Below are 26,687 nucleotides of genomic sequence, written 5' to 3' on the forward strand. Positions count from 1 at the left end.
TGCACCTTAAGTGATGTAAGCTACAGGGCTATGGGCCTGGTGCAGGAAGGTGGGATTAGAAAGGGCACCTGGGTGTCCTCGGGCTGGCATGGACAAGATGGGCCAAATGGCCTCCTTCTGTGCTGTAACTTTTCTATAGTTCTATGGGTATAATGATGGCAGATTTGAAGGAAAGATGGACAGGACTTGAGAGAGAAAACTGTCGACATATTCAGTGAAAATGGGGAAGTTGAGTGATCAGTAGTTTAGTGGGTGTAGGGTCAATAGAGCAAGAGATGAATTTCATGGACAAGATGAGCTCTGAGAGGGCATGAGGGGAGATGGAAGGGAAACTACAGAAAGATGTGAGTTCAGGGCTCAGGTATTGGGGAACTTTAGGGAGGGCGAGTGGAAAGGAGGGAAGCAACAGAGGCAGCTCATCCGATTGTCTCAATCTTAGTGACAAAGAAGCTCCATGAGATCCTCACACCAGTTGTTGGGGGTGAGGATGGAGGGAGAGCATTTCAAAAGGAATGAACTTGTGTTAGAGATTTAAAAAGATTCAACACATCGTGTCTTTAACACAAAACTAATTTATTTGATATTTATCCAGAATATTCGCCCTCCTAAGTGGTCTGTAGTTTATTAACATCAGCAGGAACAGATCCCAATGAACATGGTTCAGACCTGGATGTGATTAACAGCAAAATCCCACCACTTTAGTTACTTGTGAACTCGCTGGTGTGTCAGCAGGTTGGATGAGGTAGTGAATCCCTTCCCACACTGAGGGCAGGTGAATGGCCTCTCCCCAGTGTGAATTCGTTGGTGTGCCAGCAGCTTGAATGAGGTAGTGAATCCCTTCCCACAATGGGGGCAGGTGAATGGTCTCTCCCCAGTGTGAATTCGTTGGTGTGTCAGCAGGTGGGATGGATGAATAAATGCCTTCCCACACTGGGGGCAAGTGAACGGCCTCTCCCCAGTGTGAATTCGTTGGTGTGCCAGCAGGTTGGATGAGGTAGTGAATCTCTTCCCACACTGAGGGCAGATGAATGGCCTCTCCCCAGTGTGAATTTGCTGGTGTGTCAGCAGGCTAGATAACTGAGTGAATCCCTTCCCACACTGGGGGCAGGTGAATGGCTTCTCCCCAGTGTGAACTCGCTGGTGTCTCAGCTGGCTAGATAACTGAGTGAATCCCTTCTCACACTGGGGGCAGGTGAATGGCTTCTCCCCAGTGTGAACTCGCTGGTGTCTCAGCAGGTAGGATGAGGCAGTGAATCCCTTCCCACACTCAGAGCAGATGAAAGGTCTCTCCCCTGTGTGAACTTGCTGGTGTGTCAGCAGGTGGGATGACTGAGTGAATCCCTTCCCACACTCGGGGCAGGTGAACGGCCTCTCCCCAGTGTGAATTCGCTGGTGTACAGTGAGTTGAGATGATCGCCTGAACCCAGTACCGCAGTGAGAGCATTTAAATGGTCTCTCGTCAGTGTGAACACGTTGATGGGACATCAGCTCACAGGAACTTTTAAAGCACTTCCCACAGTCTGGGCATTTAAAAGGTCTCTCTTCACTGTGAACTCGCTGGTGGCTCAACAGGTAGCTTGAAAGAGTAAATCCCTTCCCACACGTTGAGCAAGTGAACGGCCTCTCCCCAGTGTGACTGCGCCGATGCTCTTCCAGCTCTGACGGGAATCTGAATCCCTTCCCACAGTCCCCACATTTCCATGGTTTCTCCCCGATGTGGCTGCGCTTGTGTCTTGACAGGCCAGATGATCGGTTGAAGCCTCGTCCACACACAGGACACATGTACGATTTCTCTCCACTGTGAACGGTACTTTCTCCTTCCATGTTCAAAATCAAATGATATTCAGGGCGAATGTCAGATTCTGCTGTGATGTTTTGTTTCTGTTTCCTGACTGCAAATCCTCCCCTTCTAATACCCTGTGAAATTGATTTAAAACAGAAAAAAAGGTGTGAGAGAGAATCCACAAAAACACAAATGCAGGTTGTGAAATTGAGCTGAATGAATCTGGTAATTTGTGGGGCCGGCATGAGGGAAAAGTGACCATGAAAACTGCCGGATTGTCATAAAAACCCAACTGGTTCACTAATGTCCTTCAGGGAATGGAACCTGCCACCTGGTCTGGGTCTACACAAGACTCTGGCCTCCATGGGATGAAAGAGAGAGGTGGGAGGTGCAGGGGGTGAAGATGTGTTCAATACATCTTCAGCTCAACCAGAACTTTGGCAGAATATCCCAAACCCTCAACATCCCCTACCTAGAAGTACGAAGGTAACAGGTGTCAATGAACACCATCACCTCCAACTCACACACTGTCCTAACTTGTCTGACATCCAGTACTGGATGAGCAGAAATTTCCTCCATTTAAATGTTGGGAAGATGAAAGCCATTGTCTCCACTCCCTAACCACCGACTCCATCCCTCTTGCAGCTCTCTGAGGCTGAACCAGACTATTCACAATCTTGTTGTCAAATTTCAGCCCAAGCTGAGCTACTCACTACAAATCACTAAAACCACCCATTTCCACCTCAGTAACATCGCCCAGCTGTGCCCCTGCCTCAGAGCACAGCCCGGTCCCCACGCTGGCGCTCTGGGTTCCTGTTCTCATTGATAGGGGACTTTCTGACCCACAGGGCATTCTAGATAAACCAGCCGCCATCGAGACCAATCAGTGAACAGCCATTTTTTTCCCCCAGTTGGTAAATTGGAAGATCCATGGCAAGGGGGATATTGGACAGGAAGCACAATGAGAGGTTCGGACACTTTATTAAATACTCACAGCAGAAGCACATTAATCTGATCGGAGATCACTTCCTCACGAGCAGCCAGCGGTGTGAAGCCTCCTGAGATTCCGGTCCCTCAGTATCTGTGGATGGAAACCATCCTGGTACCTTGTCTATCTTTCAGTACAGACAGCTTATCCAATATCTCATCAATTTTAAACCCTTCCAGGGTCTCAGCTATCTCCTTTCTCATCAGGACCTGTGCAACGTCTTTTTCTTTGGTAAAGGCAGGTGCAAATTGTTAGTTTAATACCTCAGCTATGCCCCTTGCCTCTATGTGTAAATCCCCTTTGTGGTCCCTAATCAGCCCCACCCATACCTTTATCACCCTTTACCTAGTTGTATGCCTACAGAAGACATTTTAATTTTTAAGTTACCTGCTAATCTCTTTTCATACTCTCTCTTTGCTTCTCTTAATTGCTTTTCCAATTCTGCTTTGAACTTTTTTTATTCAGCTTAGTTCTATTTTACACCTGACATCTGCAAGAAGCACATTTTTTCTTCTTCATCTTAATCTCTGTCGTTTTAGTCATCGTGAGAGCTCTGGACTTCTTGCCCCTATCTTTTGCCTTGTGGGAATAAACCTTGACTGTGTCTAAACTACCTCTTTTTCAAAGGCAGCCAATTTTTCAGTTCCAGTTTCACCTGCCAACCTTTGATTCTAACTTAATTGGGTCAGATCCATTCTTACCCCACGGAAATTGGCTTTCCCCCAGTTCATTATTCACATACTTACCTGAAACCTTTGCCTACAGACAAACTGTTTCACTTCCACATTCAAACTTTGATGATATTTAGGTCCTGATTAATCGAGTGACTCTGTCAGATGTTGATGTGATGTTTGGTTTGAGTTTCCCGTCTGTCAATCCTCCACTTCCAGTGCCCTGTAAGTTTACAATAACCGTCACGATAAATCCAGGATAGACACTGAGAAGGGACAAACATTTCTCTTGAGTTGAGTTTGCTGTGTGTAAATCTTCCCCTTCTAATCCCCTGTAAAAGGAGTTTCCAAAATCCATCCCTGTCAGTCCAGGATAGAAATACACAATATCATCTCCTCCTGTTGACAGGGACAGGGATGATCGCGCATGCGCCCTTCTGCACAAGATGGCGGCCGTTAACCCGGGTCTCTCACCTAGGGACGCGGATCGGGGGAACTGCCGCCCACAGATACCAGCGAGGAACCGGTAGCTTGTTATTCTGGCTTCAGAACGGCTCAAGGTGTTTACGAAACCTGCCCGTCCACCGGCCGGCTGCATCTCTCCCTCAATTCCGCCCTTTATCTTACCGGCTGCGGACCTGACAAACAAGCAGCTTTCCGTCGCCCTCACTCACACTGCACATGCTCCAAACTCGAGGCGGGACTGCACCTGCGCACTGATGTCCAGTTCCAGCAGCCACACTGCACATGCAAACGTCACAATGTCCAGGTGATTGACGGCAGCTCCGGACCAATGGTGAATGGGGGCGGGACTGCAGGATCAAGGGGGTGCGGTTGGCCCTCCAACCAATCGGAGTGAATGAGGGGCGGGGTCGAGCGCGGGTCTCCCTCATTGGCTGAAACTCTGCATCATTTTGAAAACTGATTTGTCCCAAACTCCAGGAGAAAGCTGGGACCTTTCTGTTTTTGGCTTTAAACAGATGAAACCCTGTGGACGTGGAGCAAACATTTCAACATTTATTACTGAAATTTGGGAACATGGTGAAACGAGGCACAAACTTAAAGGAATAACTGGGCAGACAGGGAATGTCACCACAACAAGGGGAGTCCTTGGTTTCAATAAATGAACAGGCAGGAGGGTTTAGGACAGGTTAGGGAGAAGATTAATACTGTCATCATTCAGAACAACACAGAATGTAAAGGAAAAACTGATCTCAAAGACAATCTGTTGTAATATGTGTGAAGGGAATGTGCTGAAACAGGTTTAAAGGAGTTTGATATGTTTTCTATATTGCACAATCACATCAAAGCTTCAAAGATGAGACATGAAAGCCCTCGACATTAATCATGACAAGTGGGAAGCTAACTAATGATTGATGCAATTGGAAACACCAGCTGTGGGCAGGAGTTCACCACCACAGCGACATGTGGTTTCAGAAACTCCAACACAGACAATCAAGGTGTCAGCAGAGATAATCCCACAACAGGAGTAGGGAATACCTTCATACGGGGCACTTTTGCCTTTACAGTATCGGCTTGTTCAGCCATCAGATGGAGTGCAGCAGATCATCTCATCTGATCTCACCAAAGTTCTGAGGCTGCATTCCCATCATCTCTCACAGATGAACGGATGCTAAACATATGGGACAATCACATTAAAATCTGGAACTCAGATGGGAATATGGATTGGTGTTAGGTGGGAAGATCTGGATCAATGTCTTACTCCAGGAAGACTTTAAATCAGAGTGACAGTATTTCAGAACTGATTCCTGTGATATCAGTGATCCCATTGCTAGTAAGACTGATGGAAGTATTTAGTGGAGACAGTAGCATGTTGGAAGATGATGTACAGAAGGATTTTCTAAACTAACTGAGGATAATAGTGAGAGGAAAGGAAGGGATCTGGAAAAAAAGACTCTTCATGTTGTTACAAAGGACATCGGACCTTCCACTTGGTTTGACACACACACACACACACAAACCCACATGGATACACTTCCTATCGATCAGGTGGACCAGGTTTTGCCTCACACCGCCAACCTGACTACTGACTAGGACTGGGGATAAAGTATCAGTGTCTGTAAGGACCAAAATGTTATAGAAATTCAAGTAAACATTACGCTCCAGGGACTCAAAGCAGTTTTGACTATCTAATTCCAGCACTTTCTCTGAACCTTAATCTATAATGGACAACATCTTGAACAGAAGCAACAACAAAAAGTTAAGCCATCAATAGATATTGAGCGGTCTATGGCCACCCTGGTGATCAGCCCTGGTGGGAGATTTTAGACAATACAGGACATCTTTGCATAATTGCAGCCCCTACTTTCCTATCGGTATTACAGATAAACCCCTTTATATTGATGGTCTGGGTGAAGGTCAGGCCACAGAGCAGAATGGATGAAAAGATGGCTCCAAACTCCCTGTAAATCTAACCCTCTGAATACTGTTTTGTAGCCATCTTTCCATCCATTCTGCCACCTGGACCTTCACACCACACAGCCTGATCTTGGTTACCCTGTAGGTTGTACACACTGTTATGGATAACAAGCTGGTTACAAAACAGAAAACAGAGAGCAGAGGTTAAGCAAAGTGACTCAGACTGGTAAAAGATGGGAATTGATGCTCCACAGGAAGCAATGCTGGGGCCACTGTTACTCACAATTTACATAAACAATTTGGACTCAGAAATCAGAAACCCAATTTTAAAATTTGGGAGCAGAATTTCAGTAAATCACAGATAAGAATTCCCAGTTAACAAAACTTTGTTGCACAATTCATTAAATCTTTAATTCAGTAGCAGAATGTACAATGACACGAGGAAGTGATGAACTGATTTATTTATGAATTGTTGTGGTGTCTTTGATGAACGGACCACAGGAGACTCAGGTACAGGTTACGATTGTTTATTCGAGCAATTGCAAGGAGGGCACCATCTCAATGTAGCTTGAGAAAGTACTCTGCTAAACTACAAGTGTTCATCATATTTATACATTATTGGTCACGTACAAGAACAATTTCCAGATTTCGATCTCGTCAACATATAGGTTTACGTTAAACAGACAAGTCTCTGGTACAAAAGTACATGCATTATCTGACCCCACCTTCACCCAGGCAGAGACCTGCCTTCCTATCTAAGCTGGAACCATCTGTCCTTCCCCTATCTGTTGAAGAGCACACTTAATCTGTTATTGCCATCCTCTGACTCCAGTCTAGCTCCCAAAACTCCCAATCTATCATATTTACATTCTTCTTCGTCCAATATGGCCTTGCTAATGCTCACAAGCCCTGAGAATGTGCAAGGTTCAGCATTCTCTCTGTCCCAGCCTGAACTTTAAATGTTAACTACTTAGCAATTGTGGTTTTGCATGCTGGGATATTTTAAGTCAAGTCCCTTGACCATTACTGTATTCCTTTATTTCCCGCTAACATGAATTAATTGATTACCAAATTGGGAAGTACAGTTAATACTGAGGAAGACTACAACAAAATCCTAGGATCTAACACACACACATCAATATAACAGGGAATTCTTGAAAACACGGTGCAGGTCCTTCTTTATCTGGAAATCAGATGTCTGTTGTATAATTCTCCCAGTAGTTAAAAGGATCATCTGAATTCCTCCATGTGTTATTTCAATGCAGACTTTACATTATTTATTTTTAACTATGTCTCACTTTTTAAAGGTGTTATGTCAACACAAGTTGTTGTTGACATTGGTTTAAAGTAGTGGACTCAGGACTGTCATTAATAAACCTTAAAAACTTCAGAATAATCACCACAGTCATTTTTAAATTGGAGACTTATTCCTGCCATTTCAGTTTCAGTCAGGAACATAGCACAGTTTTACATCAATCTCTGATTTAAAAGCACATTCCCAGACTGCCTGACTCAGGTTGAACAACCACAGTTGTAAAGGAACCTTCTGCTCTGTGCCTAGGAGCTTTGAACCACGATGGTTCCAAACAGAAATCAGAGGGTTAGATTTACAGGGAGTTTATATTTTTCCATCCACTTTTCTATGTGGCCTTGGACTCCACACAGTCTGAACTTGGTCATCTTTAGGCTGTACGTACTGCATAGAAGTGGCTGTGACACATTTCTTACACACCTCAGGACTTACCCACATGTGGGTTTTGCTGTCAGTGAAGAGAGATGAGAAAGACCAAAGTGTCATTTGTTCCTCTCAGTGTGACCCTGAAGGGCTGTGTCCAGGCTAATGTTCTGTTCCTGCCGTATGATCCTCCCTCAGATTGTCCTTTCTGAGCTCCAGCCAGGTGATGTTAAACACTCAGGTGGGAAAGACAAAATTGTACAACAATGTGTGAAAAACAAAGTTTGACATGCTATGTGACATTTATCCAGAATATTAAACAGCAGCCCATTGATATGGTTTATTAACTTATATACGAACATACGAATTAAGAGCAGGAGTAGGCCACTCGGCCCCTCGGGCTTGTTCCGCCATTCAATAAGATCATGGCTGATCTGATTGTAATCTCAACTACACATTCCTGCCTACCCCGATAACCTTTCACCCCTTGCTTATCAAGAATCTATCTATCTCTGCCTTAAAGATATTCAAAGACTCTACCTCAACTGCCTTTTGAGGAAGAGAATTCCAAAGTCTCACAACCCTATGGAGAAAAAAAAATTCCTCATCTCTTTCTTAAATGGGCGACCCCTTAAGCAGTGACCCCTAGTTCAAGATTCTCTCAGAAGAGAAAGCATCCTTTCCACATCCACCTTGACAAGGCCCCTCATAAGCTTATGTGTTTCAGTCAAGTTGCCTCTTACCCGTCTAAACTCCAACAGATATAAGCCTAGTCTGTCCAAACTTTCCTCATAAGACAGCCTGCCTATTCCTGGTATTGATCTACTAAACCTTCGCTGAACTGCTTCCAATGCATTTACATCCTTCCATAAATAAGGTGACCAATACTACACACAGTACTCCAGATGTGGGCTCACCAGTGCCCTGTATAACTGAAGCATAACCTCCCTACTCTTGTATTCAATTCCCCTCACAATGAACAATAACATTCTTTCAGTTTTGCTTGTTGCACCTGCATGCTAATATTTTGCGATTCATGCACCAGGGCACCCAGATCCTTCTGAATCTCAGAGCTCTGCAATCTCTCACCATTTGAATAATATGCTCCTTTTTTTATTCTTCCTGCCAAAATGGACATTGTCACATTTTCCCACATTATATTCCATTTGCCAGATCTTTGCTCACTCACCTAACCTGTTTGGATCCTTTTGTAGCCTCCTTATGTCCTCTTCACAATTTATTTTCCTACCTGTGTGTCATCAGCAAATTTAACAACCGTACCATCGGTTCCTTCATCCAGATCATTTATATAAATTGTAAAGAGTTGAGGTCCCAGCACTGATCCTTGTGGCACACCACTCATCACATCCTGCTAATCAGAAAAAGACCCATTTATGCCTACTCTCTTCTTCCTGTTAACTAGCTAATCTTCTATTCATGTCAATATGTTACCCCCTACACCATGAGATTTCATTTTCCACAATAACCTTTAATGAGGCACCTTATCAAATGCCTTCTGGAAATATAGGTACAGTACATCCACCAGTTCTCCTTTATCCACGGCACCTATTACTTCTTCAAAGAGCCCCAATAAATTGGTTAAACATGATTTCCCTCTCACAAAACCTTGTTGACTCTGCCTGATTACCTTGAATTTATCTAAGTGCCCTGTTATAATGCTTCTAACATTTTCCCTATGACAGAAGTTAAGTAACTGGCCTATAGTTTTCTGCTCTCTGTCTCCCTCCCTTTTTGAATAAAGGAGTTACATTTTCTCTTTTCCTATCTGACGGAACCTTCTCCAAATCTAATGAATTTTGGAAAATTAAAATCAATGCATCAACTATCTCACTAGCCACTTCTTTTAAGACCCCAGGATCCATCAGGACAGGGGGACTTGTCAGCCCGCAGCTCCAACAATTTGCTCAATACCACTTCCCTGGTGATTGTAATTTTCTTGAGTTCCTCCCTCCCTTCCAATTTCTGATTTACAGCCATTTCTGGCAAGTTACTTGTACCCTCTACAGTGAAGACGATGCAAAATACCTCTTCAATTAATCTTCCATCTCCTTATTTTCCATTAATAACTCCCCTGATTCACTTTCTATAGGAGCAACCTTCACTTGGTTAACACTTCTCATTTTTAAATATCAATATTTACTCTTACTATCTGTCTTTATATTTCTAACTAGCTTTCTCTCATATTCGAATTTTTCCCTCTTTATTAATCTTTCAGTCATCCTCTTCTTTTTTTAAATTCTGTCCAGTCTTCTGAGCTGCCACTCATCTTTACACAATTATATTTCAGCAGAAACAAACTCCATCTGTCAGAATGAAAGAATTCAATCCTGAACAGGATTAACAGCAACAGTAACCACAGATTTCAATCCCCATAGTCACTTGTGAACTCGCTGATGTGTCAGCAAGGTGGATGACTGAGTGAATCCCTTCCCACACACGAAGCAGGTGAATGGCCTCTCCCCAGTGTGAACTCGTTGGTGTGTCATCAGATCCTTTTCACTTTTGAAGGTCTTCTCACACTCAGAACATTTAAAAGGTCTCTGATCAGTATGAACAAGTTGATGTGTCAGAAGGTGGGATGACCGAATGAATCCTTTTCCACACACGGAACATGTGAATGGCCTCTCGCCAGTGTGAACTCGCTGATGTGTCAACAGGTCAGATGAATTGGTGTATCCCTTCCCACACATGGAGCAGGTGAATGGCCTCTCCCCAGTGTGAATTCGCTGGTGTGTCAGTAGTTTGGAAGGCCGATGAAATCCCTTGCCACAGATAAAGCAGGTGTATGGGCTCTCCCCAGTGTGAATTCTCTGGTGATTCAGAAGCCTGGATAATTGGTTAAATCCCTCTCCACACAAGGAGCAGATGAACGGTCTCTCCCTTGTGTGAATGCGCTGGTGTGTCAGCAGGTAGGATGACTGAGTGAATCCCTTCCCGCACACAGAGCAGGTGAACGGCCTCTCTCCACTGTGAGTTTGCTGGTGCCTCAGAAAGTTTGATGAATGACCGATTGCCTTCCCACACACGGAGCAGATGACTGAACTCTGCTCAGTGTGAATGTGCTGGTGTCTCAGAAGGTTGGATGAACTAGTGAATCCCTTCCCACACACGGAGCAGGTGAATGACCTCTCCCCAGTGTGACTGCGTTGATGAATTTCCAGCTTTGACGGGGAACCAAATCCCTTCCCACAGTCCCCACATTTCCACGGTTTCTCCATGGTGCCGGTGTCCTCGTGGCTGTCCATGTTGGATGGTCAGACCAAACTTCGTATACAGTTTATCCCCGCTGTGAATGATTGGATGTTTTTTCACGCCGTGCAATTGGTTAAAACATTTCTCCTTCTACATTTAAGTTTCAATGATATCCAGCACCTGATGTATTGAGTGAATCTGTCAGATTTTGACGTGATTTTTGGTTTGAGTTTCCTGTCAGCAAATCTTCCTGTTCACTTCCTTGAACTGCTGTAGTCCATGTGGTGTCGGCGCTGTTAGGAAGGGAGTTCCAGGATTTTGACCCAGCGACAATGAAGGAACGGCAATATATTCCCAAGTCTGATTTATGATTGATAAAGCAGCTGAAGATGGTTGGGCCCAGGATACTGTCCTGAGGAATTCCTGCAGCGATGTCTAGGATTGAGATAACAAAGAATTTTTAAAAATTAAACTGATAAATGTTAAATTGTATTTTTGATTAAAGAGATACTCATTTAATTTTTCAGAGATGAATGATTCCCCAGGGGTTCACTCCGACTCCCCTGACTGACTGACTCAGGATCCAGTCCTCAATCCCCCCCGATTGGTGACTGAACTCGCTGCTCCTTTGCTCCTCCGGCCTCTGAGCTCCTCTTGCTGTTGTTTCCCAGGACAGTCAATGCCCGCTCTCCAACATGACCCTGTCAGATGGAGTTCAGGGGTTCAGAGGAAGAAAAGAAAATGAGGCGGTGAATCTGAGTTGGGAGAAACAAGGAGAGAAACAGGATTCAATGGAGAAACTGAGCGGGGGGCGAGCGCAGCCTCAGGAGCAGCGAGTGCGGCTCTCAGAGGCCGAATGAGAGCGGCCGGGCCCGGCAGCCGTGCGGTGATCTCCCCGGGCTGGGAGGCTGGGGGTCGGGGCTGCCCATTAAAGCGATGCTGCAGCGCCTCCCCCGTCCTCGCCGCCGCTTCCCGGTTTCTTCTCCCGTTTGCACTGAGTCCGACTCACAACAAAGGAGCCGCCCAGAATGCCCCGCGGCTGGTCCGGGGGAGCATGCGCACTCTCAGCGCCTGGAGAAAGGAGCGAGTTGGATAGAGCGGTTTCAGGGGCGCGGGGATTTGTGGGAGGGATGGCCACCATTAATGAGCAGCTGCAGGTAAGTGTTTTCCTGCATCCTGGCAAAAACTCAACAGAATGGAAATCTTTTACGGTTCACTCTGCACATATTCTGTTTAAACAACATAATATTTCCAGTATTTGCCTCAGGATTGGAGTTGGATGCCCTTGCCTGTCCCTGGCCTCCTGAGTGGATCTTTATTGTTGTATCAGTTTGAAAAGGAATGGGGACGGGGAGAATCTTCTGTGTAGTTTTCAGCCCAGTTAATCCTCAAAATTCCCAATGTGTGGACTGCCAGGGGAGATAGATTCCTCTGGGATGTTCGGTTGCTAAACAGACACAGCCCCTACAAAGTAAACAAGTATTCTCTTCAGAGCAATAATTTCAGTAAAGGCTTTTAATTCATTTCCATTTAGTTTTTCAAATTAATTCTTGGGGTGTGGGCTTTTGCCAGCAAGGCCAGCAAATATAGCGGATGAGTGCAGCTTCAGTTACACTCGAGAAGCTTGGCAACATCCAGGACAAAGCAGCCTGCGTGATTGACACTCCACCAACCAGCTTAAATATCCACTCCCTCCACCACCGTTGCAGAGTGGCAACAATGTGTATCATCTATGAGATGCACTGCAGCAACTCGCTAAGTTTTGTTCGACAGCATCTTCAAACACACGACTTTTATCACCTAGAAGGACAAGGCCAGCAGACTCATGGATCACCGCCACCTGCAATTTTCCCTCTAAGCCACTCAGCATCTTGTCGTGGAACTATATCACCGTTCCTTCACTATCAGCTGATCAAAATCCTGGAACTCTTTTCCAGCAGCAGTGTGGTGTGCCTACACTACATAGACTGCAGCAGCTCAATAAGGTGGCTCACCACCACCTTCTCAAGGGCAATTAGTGATGGGCAATAAATGCTGGCCTCGCCAGCAATGCCCACATCCTGTGAAATCCAACCTGCTCCACACGAAGCTGATTGTGGGCCTTCTTTATCCACACCAGTCCTTGTGCTGGAGGCACTTTGACAATGCTGTTAGGTAAGGGATTGCAGGATTTTCGCCCAGCAATGATGAAGAAACAGAGAATCCAAGTCAGGATGGTGTGTATGACTTGAAATGAACATGAAGGTTTCCACATGCACCTGCTGTTATTGTCTTTAAAGTGGGTGGAAGTCACAATTTTAGGAGGTCATGTCTAAGTTCTTGTCGACATGTCAATGCATAAGACCCCTCTCCTTCAGTATCATTCCCACACCACAGCCCTAAACCTTCTACCTCTCTATCTGTTTCTGTTGAGGCCACAGTCTTATTGTAGGTCAATATTGGGTGGCAGGTTCCCTACCCTGACGAAAATCAATGACCCAGTTAGGTTTTACAATCCAACAGTTTTCATTGTCACTTTTTCCTCGTGTTGGCTCCACAAATGACTAAATTCATTCAGTTCAGTTTCATCACCTGTCTGTGCTTTTGTGCGTTCTCCCTCACTCCCTTTGCCTTGTCTTAAATTCATTTTACAGGGTGTTAGAAGGGAAGGTTCCAAACAAAACAAAAAGCTCAAAACAAATATCAAGTCAAAATCGGACAGTATCAGCCTTTGAATGTGGAAGGAAAAAACACTCTTCACAGCGGGGATGAACCGTACACATGCTTTGTGTGTGGACGAGGCTTCAGCCATTCATCTGGCCTGTCGAGACACATGTGCAGTCACACTGTGAAGAAACCAGATAAATGTGGGGACTGGGGGGAGGTATTTAGTACACATTTCAGCTGGAGACTCATCGACTCAGACACACTGGGTAGAGGCCATTGACCTGCTCCAAGTGTGGGAAGGGGTTCTTTAATTTCTCTGCCCTGTTGAGATACCTGCAGCTTCACAGTGACAAGAGAGTCCAAATGTTCCGGCTGCGAGAAGATCTTTATACATCCATGTGGGCTGAAAAAACACCAACACATTCACTCCTGTTCCAGGTCGCTCAGCTGCTCTCAGTGCGGGTAGGGGTTCAGGCAATTGTCCAGCCTGCTAACACACCAACGAGTTCATACCGGGGAGAGGCCGCTCACCTGCTCCGATTGTGGGAAGGGATTTCCTTGTTAATCCCACCTATTGATACACCAGCTGGTTCACACTTGGAAAAAGGCCTTCACTTGTTCCGAGTTTGGGAAGGGATTCTCTGAGTCGCCCCATCTCCTGATACACCAGCAAGTTCACACCAGAGAGTGGCCGTTCACCTGCTCTGTTTGCGAGAAGGGATTCATTACTTCATCTCATCTGTGAAGACACCAGCGCATTCACAATGATAAGACAACATTTCAATACCAAAAGTAAAAATGATCTGCTGACATACCAACACTCTCACACCGAAGAAAGTCTGTTCATCTGCTTCATGTGTGGGATACGATTTACTCAGTTATCCACTCTGCTGACTCACCAGCGAGTTCACAACTGACTGTGGAGGTTGGAATCTGCTGTTAATCTCAGGCAGGATTGAACCACGTTCCTTGTGAGAATCAGGGTTTGTCTCGGATGGTAATAATCCCATCATTGGGCTTGAGTTTAATATTCTGTTTGAATGTGGAATAAATCAACTTTGGTTTAAACACATTGTTGTAGATTTTTGTCTTTCTCAATTGAGTGTTTAGCATCATCTGGCTGGAGCTCAGAAAGGATAATCTGGGGGAAATGCATAGGGCTTCAACCTGGACAGTTCCAGCAGCACGATGAACGATGACCATCCACATCAAGTCCCTGTTGGGTAAAATCAAACACAAGCGTTTATTCCCCATGTGGTTATCTGACCTTTTCATTTTGTACTGTTTACACTGATCTCCATAGTAACTTGGATATTGTGCTTCCCTTCCTCATTTCCAATTAAATAATATAAGATTTTATTCTCCCAATTATCCAGAACATCATATGGATCTTCCCGAATAGCCTCCTAGCCCTACCTCTTTTCACAATTTTTTTTTAACATTACTTCATCTCCCATTTAAGAGATAATGTAACGGATGGGGTTGTTCTCCCTGGAGGTGTTGAATAAGCTCCCTTCACGACAGCTTTTTTCAGTGTTGTTTATCCAGAGTGATTAAAGCTCTCGAGCATCCCACTGGACTTTGTGCGGTAGAGGATGTGGAAATGTAGTTACAAACCATAAGATGACAGAGCTGTTGCATTACTTCTGCTGTGAAATGAGAATCAATATCACTCTATCCTTTTCAGAAAGCCCCATCTGGTAAAGATCTATTCCCATGGGATATTGGCTGTAGTGACTGCATCATTATTACACACCAAGAAATCTTGAATCCACCGAGTAAACGTATCTATAATTACCATGATATCCTAATCCCTTCCTTTTATCTACATAATGAACCTGTATAATCAATCTTCAATGCTTCCCAGGAACATCATTCAGGCGGGATGTGTACATCGGAACCTTAAATTTTGAAGATCTGGATTGATTTTGACACAGATGAGACACAGGTTCCGGTTATGATGGACATCCTGGTGCACCCTGGTGCATCCTCTGCCACCAATAGTAATTCTGTGACATATCGATGACTTGAAAAAGAGAAACATGTCCCCAATTTGACCCATAAACAAAATGAATCCTTTTCTGAGCCATTGAGGTGTGACTCTAGTCAAATTAGAGCCATCCATGTAATAGAAAAACCTCGTCATGTCGGATGAGCGAGTCCTTACTTGCTGTGAGGGATGAGGTAAAGTCTCCTATGGTGTACGGCCTCTTTGACTATAGTCACATCAGGGTCAGGATCCTGACAAATTTTAAAATCAGGTTTAACTGGAGTCTCTCATATCAGTGCCAATGATGGAGTTTTGGGTGGATCCCAAGCACATCCCAGCAGCTTTCCTAGTGAGTCAGTCTGCCTGGTTATTACCCTCTTCACTAACTCCTGCTGTTGATGTACCTTCGCCTTACAAATAGCAAATTGCCCCGGACACTTACCAGCAATATCCCAAATCATTCGGAGTTTGGAGTGGTGGCTGAGTGGTTTCCTTGCTGTTGTGTTTTTTTTTGCCAGAGAAATGGGTTTTCCCTGAAGGAGTTACAACCCAAGGAGGTTTCAGAATAGTTCCTGATTCAATCAGTGACGGTTTTAAGGGCTTTGATCACAATAACCTCAGATTTCTGGACTAAGTATTGTGGTGGGCATTTAATAAGGATACTACAGCTGTCATGGGGAATCAAAGATGTTGTACCAGTCTAATATGGTCCCTGTTGATAAAACCAAGACTCATCCACATAAACCCCAGTGGAGTCTAACAGTGGTGTGGCTTTAATAGGTCCATTGTACATGGCCTCTTTCACCTGACAAGTATGTGAGGTTCCTTCATACTGCAACATTCCAGCCAATTGGTAATTTTTTCAGTTTTATGATGTTAATGCCATTGCTTTGTAACTCAATTCATTTACTCTATCACACCAAGGATATTCCCTTGCCTTGGCCTTTAACTAATAATGTCACTGCAGTATATGGGGGTGTGTAGAATTTTTGAATTTAACTCCAGCAAATACTCTGTGTGCTTAACCAACCAGTGAACACTCAATTCTGCTTAATAAACTGGACAATTGATCTTTCCACAGTGGTGAGTGTGTCTGAGAAGTATCCAACTGGAAAACCTTTTCTATTCACCGCTTCCATCTCTACAGCAGATATACATTGTTCTGACAGTGCCAACAGGTCTGAGGAATTAATTGGATAGATCTTCCAAAGTGTCAGCACAGGCATGATGGGCCGAATGGTTTCCATCTGTGTTGTATCATTCTATAAAACTGTGAATATTCAGTATCAGGGGATAGCGAGATCAAGAGAGAGGAAGCAGCTACTGTGGGATTGCAGCTAGCCTGAATCAACACCTTCAGAGGAGGAGATAGAGTCAGAAAAGTTTTTAAAACACAGGAGAGCAGGGGTTAGAATTATTTTGAGAAAAGAAACACGGCATTGACAAGAATTTATGTGATTTTTAAATCAATTTATCTCAGTTGGTAACAGAATTATTTGCTCTTCTCTGTCTGGAGTATCAATGGCGCTCTTGTTACCCAACCTCCCCTACGAATGTGAATGTGCCCTATTCCCTCTACAGGAGCCCAGTGCGCAGGTGCAATATTGGACTATGTCCAGAGCATGCGCAGTGTCACTTTGGTCAGAACCTTGTGATTGCGGGAGACGCTTTTTGCAGCGGGTGAGAGTCGATGAGGTGGAGGGATGGAGCCGGGAGGGGGAGGAAAAGGAGGCTTCATAAAGACCTGGTGTAGGCCGCAAGGCCTGAATAAAATTCTGCGGGTCCTGCGTTTACAGCTCTGGGACTTTTTCCCAGGAAGAGGCCCAGTTTAATGGCCACCGGGGAACGGAGCGCATGCGCGGCTGTGTTGGTGATGCAACAGAGGGGCGGGGCGGAGGTGGGCAGGAATGTGGAGTTAAGGTTACAATTAGATCAGCTCAATTAGATCAGGCTCGAGGGGCCGAGTGGCCTACTCCTCCTCCTAATTCGTATAATTGTTTGACCTCAAAACAGAAAATATTGGAAACTCTGAGCAGGTCAAACAGCATCTACAGAGAGGGAAAAAGAGTGAATGCTTCAGGTCAGGAACCTTTGATCCAAACTGGAAAAGAATTAGAGATCTAACAGTTTGCCAGCAAGTACCAAGTTAGAGAAAAGAGAGTGGAGGAGGATGGTGGGGTCGAAGGATTTTTTTATGATGAGAGACAACAATGGATTTAAAGGTGAGAGGGACAGTACGAAAAGAAAGAGAACCATTAAGAATATTGTCTAAAATGTGGAAGTTGGATGGTCAGCAGTTTAGTGAGAATAGGGTCAAGGAAGCCGAAGGCAGGTCTCATGGACAAGATGAGCTGAGGGAGATGGAAGATAGGAGAGAAACTGGAGAAAGATGCAAGTGCAGAGCTTCGACAAGAAGGCGCTTCAGATACAGTTTGGCCAGGTGGGCTAGTGGAAGGGAGGGAAGAAGCAGAGGCAGCTGATCGGATTGTCTCAATCTTCGTGACAAAGAAGCTCCATGAGCTTCTCATGCTTGTTGTTTGAGGTGAGGAGGAGGATACGAGGAAAGGGAGAGCACTTCAAAAGGAACTAACTTCTGTTAGAGATACTAGAAGATTCGCCACACTGTGCGTTTAGAACAAAGCTGATTTATTTGACTTTTATCCAAAATATTAACCAGTAAAACTGGGCTGGAGTTTATTAACATCAGCAGAAACAGACCCCAATGAACATGGTTCAGTCCTGGGCATGATTAACAGCAAAATCCAATCACTGTAATTATTTGTGAACTCGCTGGTGACTCATCAGGGTGGATGACCGAGTGATTCTCTTCCCACACACGAAACAGGTGAAAGGTCTCTCCACACTGTGAACCCGTTGGTGTGTCTGCAGATGGAATGACTGAGTAAATCCCTTCCCACACTCGGAGCAGGTGAACGGCCTCTCTCCAGTGTGAATTCGCTGATTTTCAGTGAGCTGAGACGATTGCCTGAACCCAATCTCACAGTGAGAGCATCTGAATGGTCTCTCGTCAGCGTGAATACGTTGATGGGACATCAGATCCCCAGACCTTTTATAGCACTTCCCACAGTCTGGGCATTTAAAAGGTCTCTCATCAGTGTGGACTCTTTGATGGCGCATCAGTGCTCCAGAACTTTTAAAACATTTCCTGCAGTCTATGCATTTAAAAGGTCTCTCATCAGTGTGAACTCGCTGGTGTGACAGCAGATTGGCTGATTGAGTGAATCCCATCCCACACTCAGAGCAGAGGAATGGTCTCTCCCCAGTGTGAATTCGCTGGTGTACAGTGAGTTCGGATGATCGCCTGAACCCATTTCCACAGTGAGAGCACCTGAACGGTCTCTCGTCAGTGTGAATATGTTGATGGGACATAAGTTTATCTAAAGTTTGATAGCACTTCCCACAGCCCGGGCATTTAAAAGGTCTCTTGTCAGTGTGAACTCGCTGGTGTCTCATCAAGTTGGATGAACAAGTGAATCCCTTCCCACACTCGAAGCAGGTGAACGGTCTCTCCCCAGTGTGACCTCGCTGGTATATCAGCAGGGTGGATGACTGAGCAAATCCCTTCCCACACTTGGGACAGCTGAACGGTCTCTCCCCAGTGTGAACTCGCTGGTGTGTCAGCAGGTTGGTTGAATCAATGAATTCTTTCCCACAGTCAGAGTGGGAAAATATCCTCTCCCCAGTGTGACAGCGCTGATGAATTTCTCGCTTAGATGGGTAATTGAATCCCTTCCCACAGTGCCCACATTTCCCTGGTTTCTCCTCAGTGTTAATGGTGCTTTTTACTTCCATGTTCAAAGACTGATAATATTCAGGTCCTGATGAATCGAGAGACTCTGTCATATCCTGGTATGATGTTTGATTTCAATTTCCTGACTGCAATCCCTCTCCTTCTAATATCCTATGAAACTGATTTAAAACAGAAAAGAGGGAGTGAGAGAGAAACCACAAAAAGACAAACCTAGGTTGTGAAATTGAGCTGAATAAATCTGGTAATTTGTGGAGCTGAACTCAACTGCATCACTAATATCCTTCAGGGAGGGGGATCAGGCTCCAGGTCTGTTTGACTTTTCTGTCTGTAAATCCACCTCTTCTAACCCTCAGTAAAGGGAGTTTCCAAAAACTATCCCTGTCAGTCCAGGATAGAAATTCACACCATTCTCTCCTGCTCCAGGATCAGTAAAGTGAGTTAAAGGTGATTTCTCATTAACAAACCCATTGCTGCATTTCCTTCATTAACCCACATTTGTCCACTCGGGCCTGGCACCGGGAGAAAGCCCGGAGCTTCCGTTCCGTTCGGTGCAAAGGCGGGACCGGTACTTTCTTACTGGGGGTGTTGAGGCCTCCACTGGGTGTTTGTGAAGCCTCCCCTCCCACCCACTGCCCCTAACGCTGCCTCCGCTTATCCGCCTCCTTCCCGCCTGAAGATGAGACAAACAAGCGTCTGTCCCTGGACATCACCCGCACTGCGCATGCGCCAGATCACAATACGCGGGGAGTGATTGACGGAAGCTTTGGACCAATAGGAAGAGGGGACGGGGCTGGAGGACCGAGCCGGATCGGCTGGTCCTCCAACCAATCGGAGTGAATGAGGGGGGCGGAGCTGAGCCCGCGTCTCCCTCATTGGCTGAATCTGCATCATTTTGAAAGCAGGTCTCAAACTCCAGGAGAAAACTGGACCTTTCTGTTTGTGGCTTTAAACAGATGAAACCCTGTGGGTGTGGAGCAAATATTTCAACATTTGTTAGTGAAATGGATTCAGTCAGGAGAGGCAGCAGAGATTATTTCAGGAAATTACACAGTGTAGCGATTGTTTCTCTTTGAACTCATCCCTTGGAGAACAGTGTGAATTAGTGGAAGAATTCACAGGATATTTAACGTTCCTTCCATGTCTGGAACCATTTAATTCCAGCCGATCTGTTGGTCCGGCTTCAACTGGGAGAGATTGATGAGCTCCCACAAACTCACACAATGGGAGTGGACAACCAGACTTACCGGATATTCAGAACACGTGAACCTTTCCTCCCCACTCTGAACAGGGCTGTTTGCTTCCATGTTCAAAAGCTGATGATGTTTAGGTACTGATCAATTGAGTGACTCTGTCAGATTTTGATATGATGCATGGTTTGTGTTTCCCTTCTGCAAACCCTGCTGTAAAAGGAGTTGCCAAAAGCGATCACTGGAAGTTCAGGCTAGAAATTCAGACCTAACTTTTCTTTTGGTTTGAATTAACTGTGTGTAAGTTCTCTTCCTCTGAAAAAAAATCCAAAAACAATCACTGTCATAATACAATCAGAGACAACATTGTTTTCTGAAAGGGAAATCGTGTTTGACAATTTCATTCAAGTTCTTTGAGGATGTAACTAGCAGGGTGGATAATGGTAGATGTAGTGCATTTGGATTTTGAAAAGGTATTCAATTACCTGTCACATAAAAGTTAACTACACAGGCTAAGTGACCAGGTGCTGGGGTGATATATTAATATGGATAGAGGATTGGATAACTGACAGGAAACAGAGAGTCTGGATAAATGGGTCATTTACAGGTTGGCAAACTGTAACTGCTGGGATACCACAGGGATCAGTGCTGGGACCTCAACTATTTACAACATACATTGGTTTGAATGGGCCAAGTGTATTGCAGCCAAATTTGCTGATGATACAAAGATGGTAAGGAAATCAAGTTGTGAGGAGACAAAGTGAATGGGAAAACACTTGCAGATGGTGCATAATTTGGGAAAATGTGGGGGTTTCCACTTTGGCAAGAAGAATAGAAAAGCAGAGAATTATTTAAGTCGAGAGAACTGCAGAATGTTGCAGTACAGAGGGACCTCAGTGTCCTGGTGCATAAATTACAAAAAGTTAGCATGCAGGTACAGCAAGAAATTAGGAAGGCAACTGGAATGCTGGCCTTTATTACAAGAGGGTTGGAGTATAAAAGTAGGGAAGTTTTGCTGCAGCTGTACTGGGCATTGGTGAAACCACGCCTAGAGTACTGTGTACAGTTTTGGTCTCCTTACTTAAGGAGGGATATATCCAGCGTGTCCACTCTGAACCAGGTTTGCTGCTCCCTCTGTGTCCAGCACTGTCTGCATCCCTGGCATAAGGAAATGGAATTTCAAAAGAAGGAAAGAATCTGTCAGTATTTGAAAGATAATTACAGAGAATTGAAGGGCTCCTTAGAAGAGTTAAGATCTTTCTTTATTCTTGGAGAGTTGGACATCAGACTGTCTCCTGTCAATATGGAGCTCCATTGTAGGGCTGGGACCATCTTAGAAGGAGCTGCCAATGAGTCCCATTCCCCTGCCCTTTCCCCAGAGCCTTCATCAGAATCAGAGAAGGAGGTCATTCAGCCCATCATGTCCATGCCAATGCTGGCTTTCTGAAAGAGCTACTCAGCCAGTCCCACTCCCTGGCCATTTCCTCGTACACACTTTCTCTTGAGATAATTATTCAATTCTGTTTTGAAAGGCATGATTGAACCTTCCTCCACCACACGCTCAGTCAGTGCACTACAGATTCTAACCACCCACTGCATAAACAGGGTTTTCCTCATGTCACCATTGCTTCTTTTTCAATTCAGCATTAACCCATGTCCTCTGGTTCTCAACCCTTCTGCCAATAGGAATAGTTTCTCCCAATCTACTCTGTCCAGATCCCTCATGATTCTGAGCATTTCTATCAAATCTCCTCTTAATCTTCTCTTCTCTAAAGTGATCAGCCCCAGCTTTTCCGACCTATCCTCATAACTGAAGCTTCTTATCAATAATCTGTCCTGCATCCTCTTCAATACCTTCACATCCTTCCTAAAGTGTGGTGTCCAGAATTGGACACAATACTCCAGTTGATGTTGAACCAGTGTTTTATTCTGGTTTCTCATAACTTCCTTGTTATTCTCACGGAGTTGAACACCAGCCTTTCTCCTGTCGACATAGAGCTGCCTTATAGGGTTGTGACCATCTTTGAAAGAGTTGCCAATCAGCCCCACTTTCCTGCCCTTTCCCCAGAGCCCTGAAAACTTTACCTTTTAACTGGAGATCCAACTCACTTTGGAAAGTTATTATTGAACCTGCTTCAATCGCCTTTCAGGCAGAACATTCCAGATCATAACTTATTGAGTAAAAAGTGGTTCCTCATCATCCTGATGGATTTTTGCCAATTATTTGATGTGACGTGTTTAATTGTTGATTTCCTGTTAAATACATTTCCTGAGTGGATTGAAGGGAACAGGCTCATGAAATCTTAGAGAAATCAAACATACGACACACTGTATGTTTGAAACAAAGCTGATTTATTTGATATACTAAAATATTAAACTCCAACCACATTACAAGAGATTGCTGGAAAAAAGAGGCATGTCTAAACGTTGTCTTGCATTCATCAGGACACTTTGCAAGAATACTAATAACAACAATTTATATTGCATGTGAAGAGTGCCGTTGCCATGGAGAATGCACCACTGATGGTGACTGATAGTTAACTGCCAAGCATTGTTTGAAATTTAAACCATGCAGCTTGCCCTGATTGGTTAAGGCGTTGCCCTGCGAAATGAGTCAGCAAATAGCTGTCACTTATATTGTTTAGCTGAGAAAGGCGCAATGTATGCGCAGCTAAACAAAATAAGTGACAGCCATTGGTTGATTCATTCCTCAAGTAATGCCTTGACCAATCAGGGACAAGCTGCCTGGTTTAAATTTCAAACAATGCTTGGCAGTTAACTGTCTGTCACCATCAGTGGTGCATTCTCCATGGCAATGCCACTTGCCAACCAATCTGCACTCTCTTCACACACAGTATATATTGTTGTTATTGGTGTTCTTTAGACAGATTTTTAATCAGTAAGGGAATCAAGGGGTATGGGGACAAGGCAAGAAAGTGGAGTTGAGGAGTATCAGATGAGCCATGAGCTCATTGAATGGCAGAGCAGATTCGATGAGCCGAATGGCCTACTTCTGCTCCTACATCTTATGGTCTTATTCTTGCGAAGTGTCCTGATGAGTACAAGATGAAAAGATTAGCAATACTCAAGTCCTGTACAACCAAATGAATATTACAGGAGTTATTAACATCAGCAAAATCCAGAATTAATATGGTTCAATGCTGAATGAGACTAACAGCAGCAATAACAGCAGAATCCAGCTCCTGCCGTGACTCACTGGTATCTCAACAGGGTGGATGACTGAGTGAATCCCATCCCACTCAGAGCAGGTGAACGGCCTCCCCCAGTGTGAATTCACTGGTGTCTCAGCAGGGTGGATAACTGAGTGAACCCCTTCTTGCACTCAGAGCAGGTGAATAGCCTCTCCTCAGTGTGAACTGAGGTGGGATGATTCAGTGAATCCCTCCCGTTTCCAATCACCTGGTAATTAGTTTAAATCTAAGCCCTCTGGTCATTGACATCTCTGTTAATCGAAGTAGGTCCTTCCTATCCACTCCATCTCGCCCCTCATAATTTTATACGTCTCAGTTAAATCTCCGCTCAGCCTCCTCTGTTCCAAAGAAAACAACCCCAGCCAATGCAATCTTTCCTCACAGTTAAAATTCTCCAGCCCTGTCAACATCCTCGTAAATCTCCTCTGTACCCTCTATGGTGTGAACACATCCTTCCTGTAATGCAGTGATTGGAACTGTACTCGGTAATCTAGCTGTGGTCTAACTAGTGTTTTATACAACTTTAGTATAACCTCCCTGAGCTTGTAATAAAAACAGAAAATGTTAGAAATACTCAGCAGCTCTGGCAACATCTGTGGAGAGTGCAGAGTTTCAAGTCTGTAATCTTTCATCAGTAGAAAATGCTGGAAGTATTTAAGTATTTCCTGCTCTTGTATTCTATGTCTCAGTTAATAACAGAAAGTATCCTGTCTGCCTTTTTAATTACCTTATCTACCTCTCCTGTCACCTTCAGGGATCTGTGGACATGCATTCCAATGTCCCTCTGTTCCTCTACACTTCTCACCATCATACCAGTAATATTCTTTCCCTTTGCCTTAGTTTTCCTCCCCAAATGTATTTATTACCTCACACTTCTCCAGGCTGATCTCCATTTGCTACGTTTTTGCCCACCTGATCAGTCCATTGATATATTTCTGCAGCCTACAGCTTTCTTCCTCACTGTTAACCACAAGGCTGCCAATATCTTAATCATGCCCCCTATGTTAAAGTCTAAATCAGTGATTTATACCATAAAAGCATGGGATCCTGCAGTAAGCCATTCAGAACTCCACTGGAAACAGCCTTCTGATCCCAAAAACACCCTCAACCATTCCCCTTTGTGATCGTCCAGCACATGTGATGCATCCTGGTTTTCCCACATGGATGCGCAATTCACAGGACTTGGATGCCCTGCCATCCCTTTATTTAACTATTAATTCACTTAAGCAAAATAAACCAGTGATTAAAATAAATAAAGATTTATCGACTACTCTCCAATCAGCTGAAGTCACCTAATTTTTATAGGAAATTAACAGAAATGTTTTTCTTAACTCTTATTACCTAAACACCTCAGAGTTTAATTTCCTGAAAAATTCAGACTTCTTCACTGTTTCAATCCCTGGTTAGTTAGCTTTATCATTATCCCCTAGATTTGATTAATTAAATACTGACTAATTATATGATAAATTATCAATTTGTCTTTAGTTTTAGTCTAAATGAGTACTTTATAGCTGATTAATGTGAAAGTACTCAGTACTCTAGCTGTGCTCTAACTAGTGTTTCACATAATTCTAACATAATCTCCCTGCTCTTACATTCTAGTCCTCAGACAAGTAAGTGTCCCAAATTTGACCACCTGATCTACCCATCCAGCCACATTCAGGGATCTGTGGATATGCACTCCAAGGTCTCTCTGTTCCTCAAAACGGGATGATGCTGAGAAGTATATTGTTCATTCCCTTGTCTTGTTTACCCTCCCAAATTCATTATCTCACCGTGATCCAGACTGAATTCCATTTGCCATTTTTCTGCCCATCTGACCAGTCCTTTGATATCTTCCTGCAGTCCACAGCTTTCTTCCTCATTGTCAACCACACCAGCAACTATTGTATCATCTGCAAACTTCTTAAATGTAGGGGCAATGAGTAAGTCTAAATCATTGTTATAAACCACAAACTGCGGAACCCCACTGGGAACAAACTTCCAGACATGATTCAGTCCTGGATGTGATTAACTGCAGCAGTAACAGCAGAATCCAACCCCCGCTGTCGCATGTGAACTTGCTGGTGTCTCAGCAGGTTGTTTGACTGAGCAAATCCCTTCCCACACATGGAGCAGGTGAACGGCCTCTCCCCAGTGTGAACTTGCTGGTGTGTCAGCAGATTCCTTTTACTTTTAAATCTCTTCTCACAGTCAGAACATTTAAAAGGTCTCTGATCAGTGTGAACAAGTTGATGTGTAGTAAGATGAGATGACTGACTGAATCTTTTGCCACACACAAGGCAAGTGTATGGTTTCTCCCCAGAGTGAACTCGCTGGTGTATCAGAAGGTCTGATGAATCAATGAATTCCTGCCCACACTCAGTGCAGGTGAATGGCCTCTCCCCAGTGTGAACTCGATGGTGTCTCACCAGGTGGGCTAACCGAGTGAATACCTTCCCACAGATAGAGCAGGTGAACGGCCTCTCCCCAGTGTGAGTGTGTTTGTGTTTCAGAAGATCCTTTTTGCTTTTAAATTTCTTCTCACAGTCAGAACAATGAAAAGGTCTCTGATCAGTGTGAACAAATTGGTGTGTCAGAAGGTGGGATGAACAAGTGAATCTCTTACTACACACGGAGCAGGTGAATGGCCTCTCCCCAGTGTGAGTGCGTTTGTGGTTCAGTAAATCCTTTTTACTTTTAAAGCTCTTCTCACAGTCACAACATTCAAAAGGTCTCTTGTCAGTGTGAACAAGTTGGTGTGTCAGGAGGTGGGATGACTGAGTGAATCCCTTCCCACATACTGTGCAGATGAATGGCCTCTCCCCAGTGTGAGTGCGTTGGTGTGTCAGTAGATCCTTTGTGCTTTTAAAGCTCTTCTCACAGTCAGAACATTTAAACGGTCTCTCATCAGAGTGAGCCCGATGGTGAGTCCGGAGGTTTGATAAAGCATTAAATCTCTTCCCACATTCAAGGCAGGTGAATGGCCTCTCACCAGTATGAACATGCTGGTGTGTGTAGAGGCTGGATGACTGAGTGAATCCCTTCCCACACACGGAGCAGGTGAACGGCCTCTCCCCAATGTGGCAGCGTCGATGAGTTTCCACCTCAGATGGGGAATTGAATCCCTTCCCACAGTCCCCACATTTCCACGGTTTCCCCATGGTGTGGGTATCCTTGTGTCTCTCCAGG

At 44.5% G+C, this 26,687-nt stretch overlaps 1 protein-coding gene across 1 annotated transcript; it reads right to left on the bottom strand.

Annotated features, from left to right (window-relative positions):
- Positions 1–696: 696 nt before the first annotated feature.
- LOC144673866 (uncharacterized) lies at positions 697–26,659 on the bottom strand. Its single transcript, XM_078535505.1, has 4 exons — positions 25,571–26,659; positions 18,133–19,050; positions 9,897–10,678; positions 697–1,798 (listed from the first exon to the last, which is right to left on the bottom strand). Exons 1-4 carry the CDS (start codon positions 26,657–26,659, stop codon positions 703–705), a joined length of 3,885 nt encoding a protein of 1,294 aa, XP_078391631.1. The 3' UTR covers positions 697–702.
- Positions 26,660–26,687: the final 28 nt, after the last annotated feature.

Source organism: Cetorhinus maximus, unplaced genomic scaffold (genome assembly GCF_964194155.1).
Source record: "Cetorhinus maximus unplaced genomic scaffold, sCetMax3.hap1.1 HAP1_SCAFFOLD_495, whole genome shotgun sequence".
Classification (NCBI taxonomy): Eukaryota; Metazoa; Chordata; class Chondrichthyes; order Lamniformes; family Cetorhinidae; genus Cetorhinus; species Cetorhinus maximus.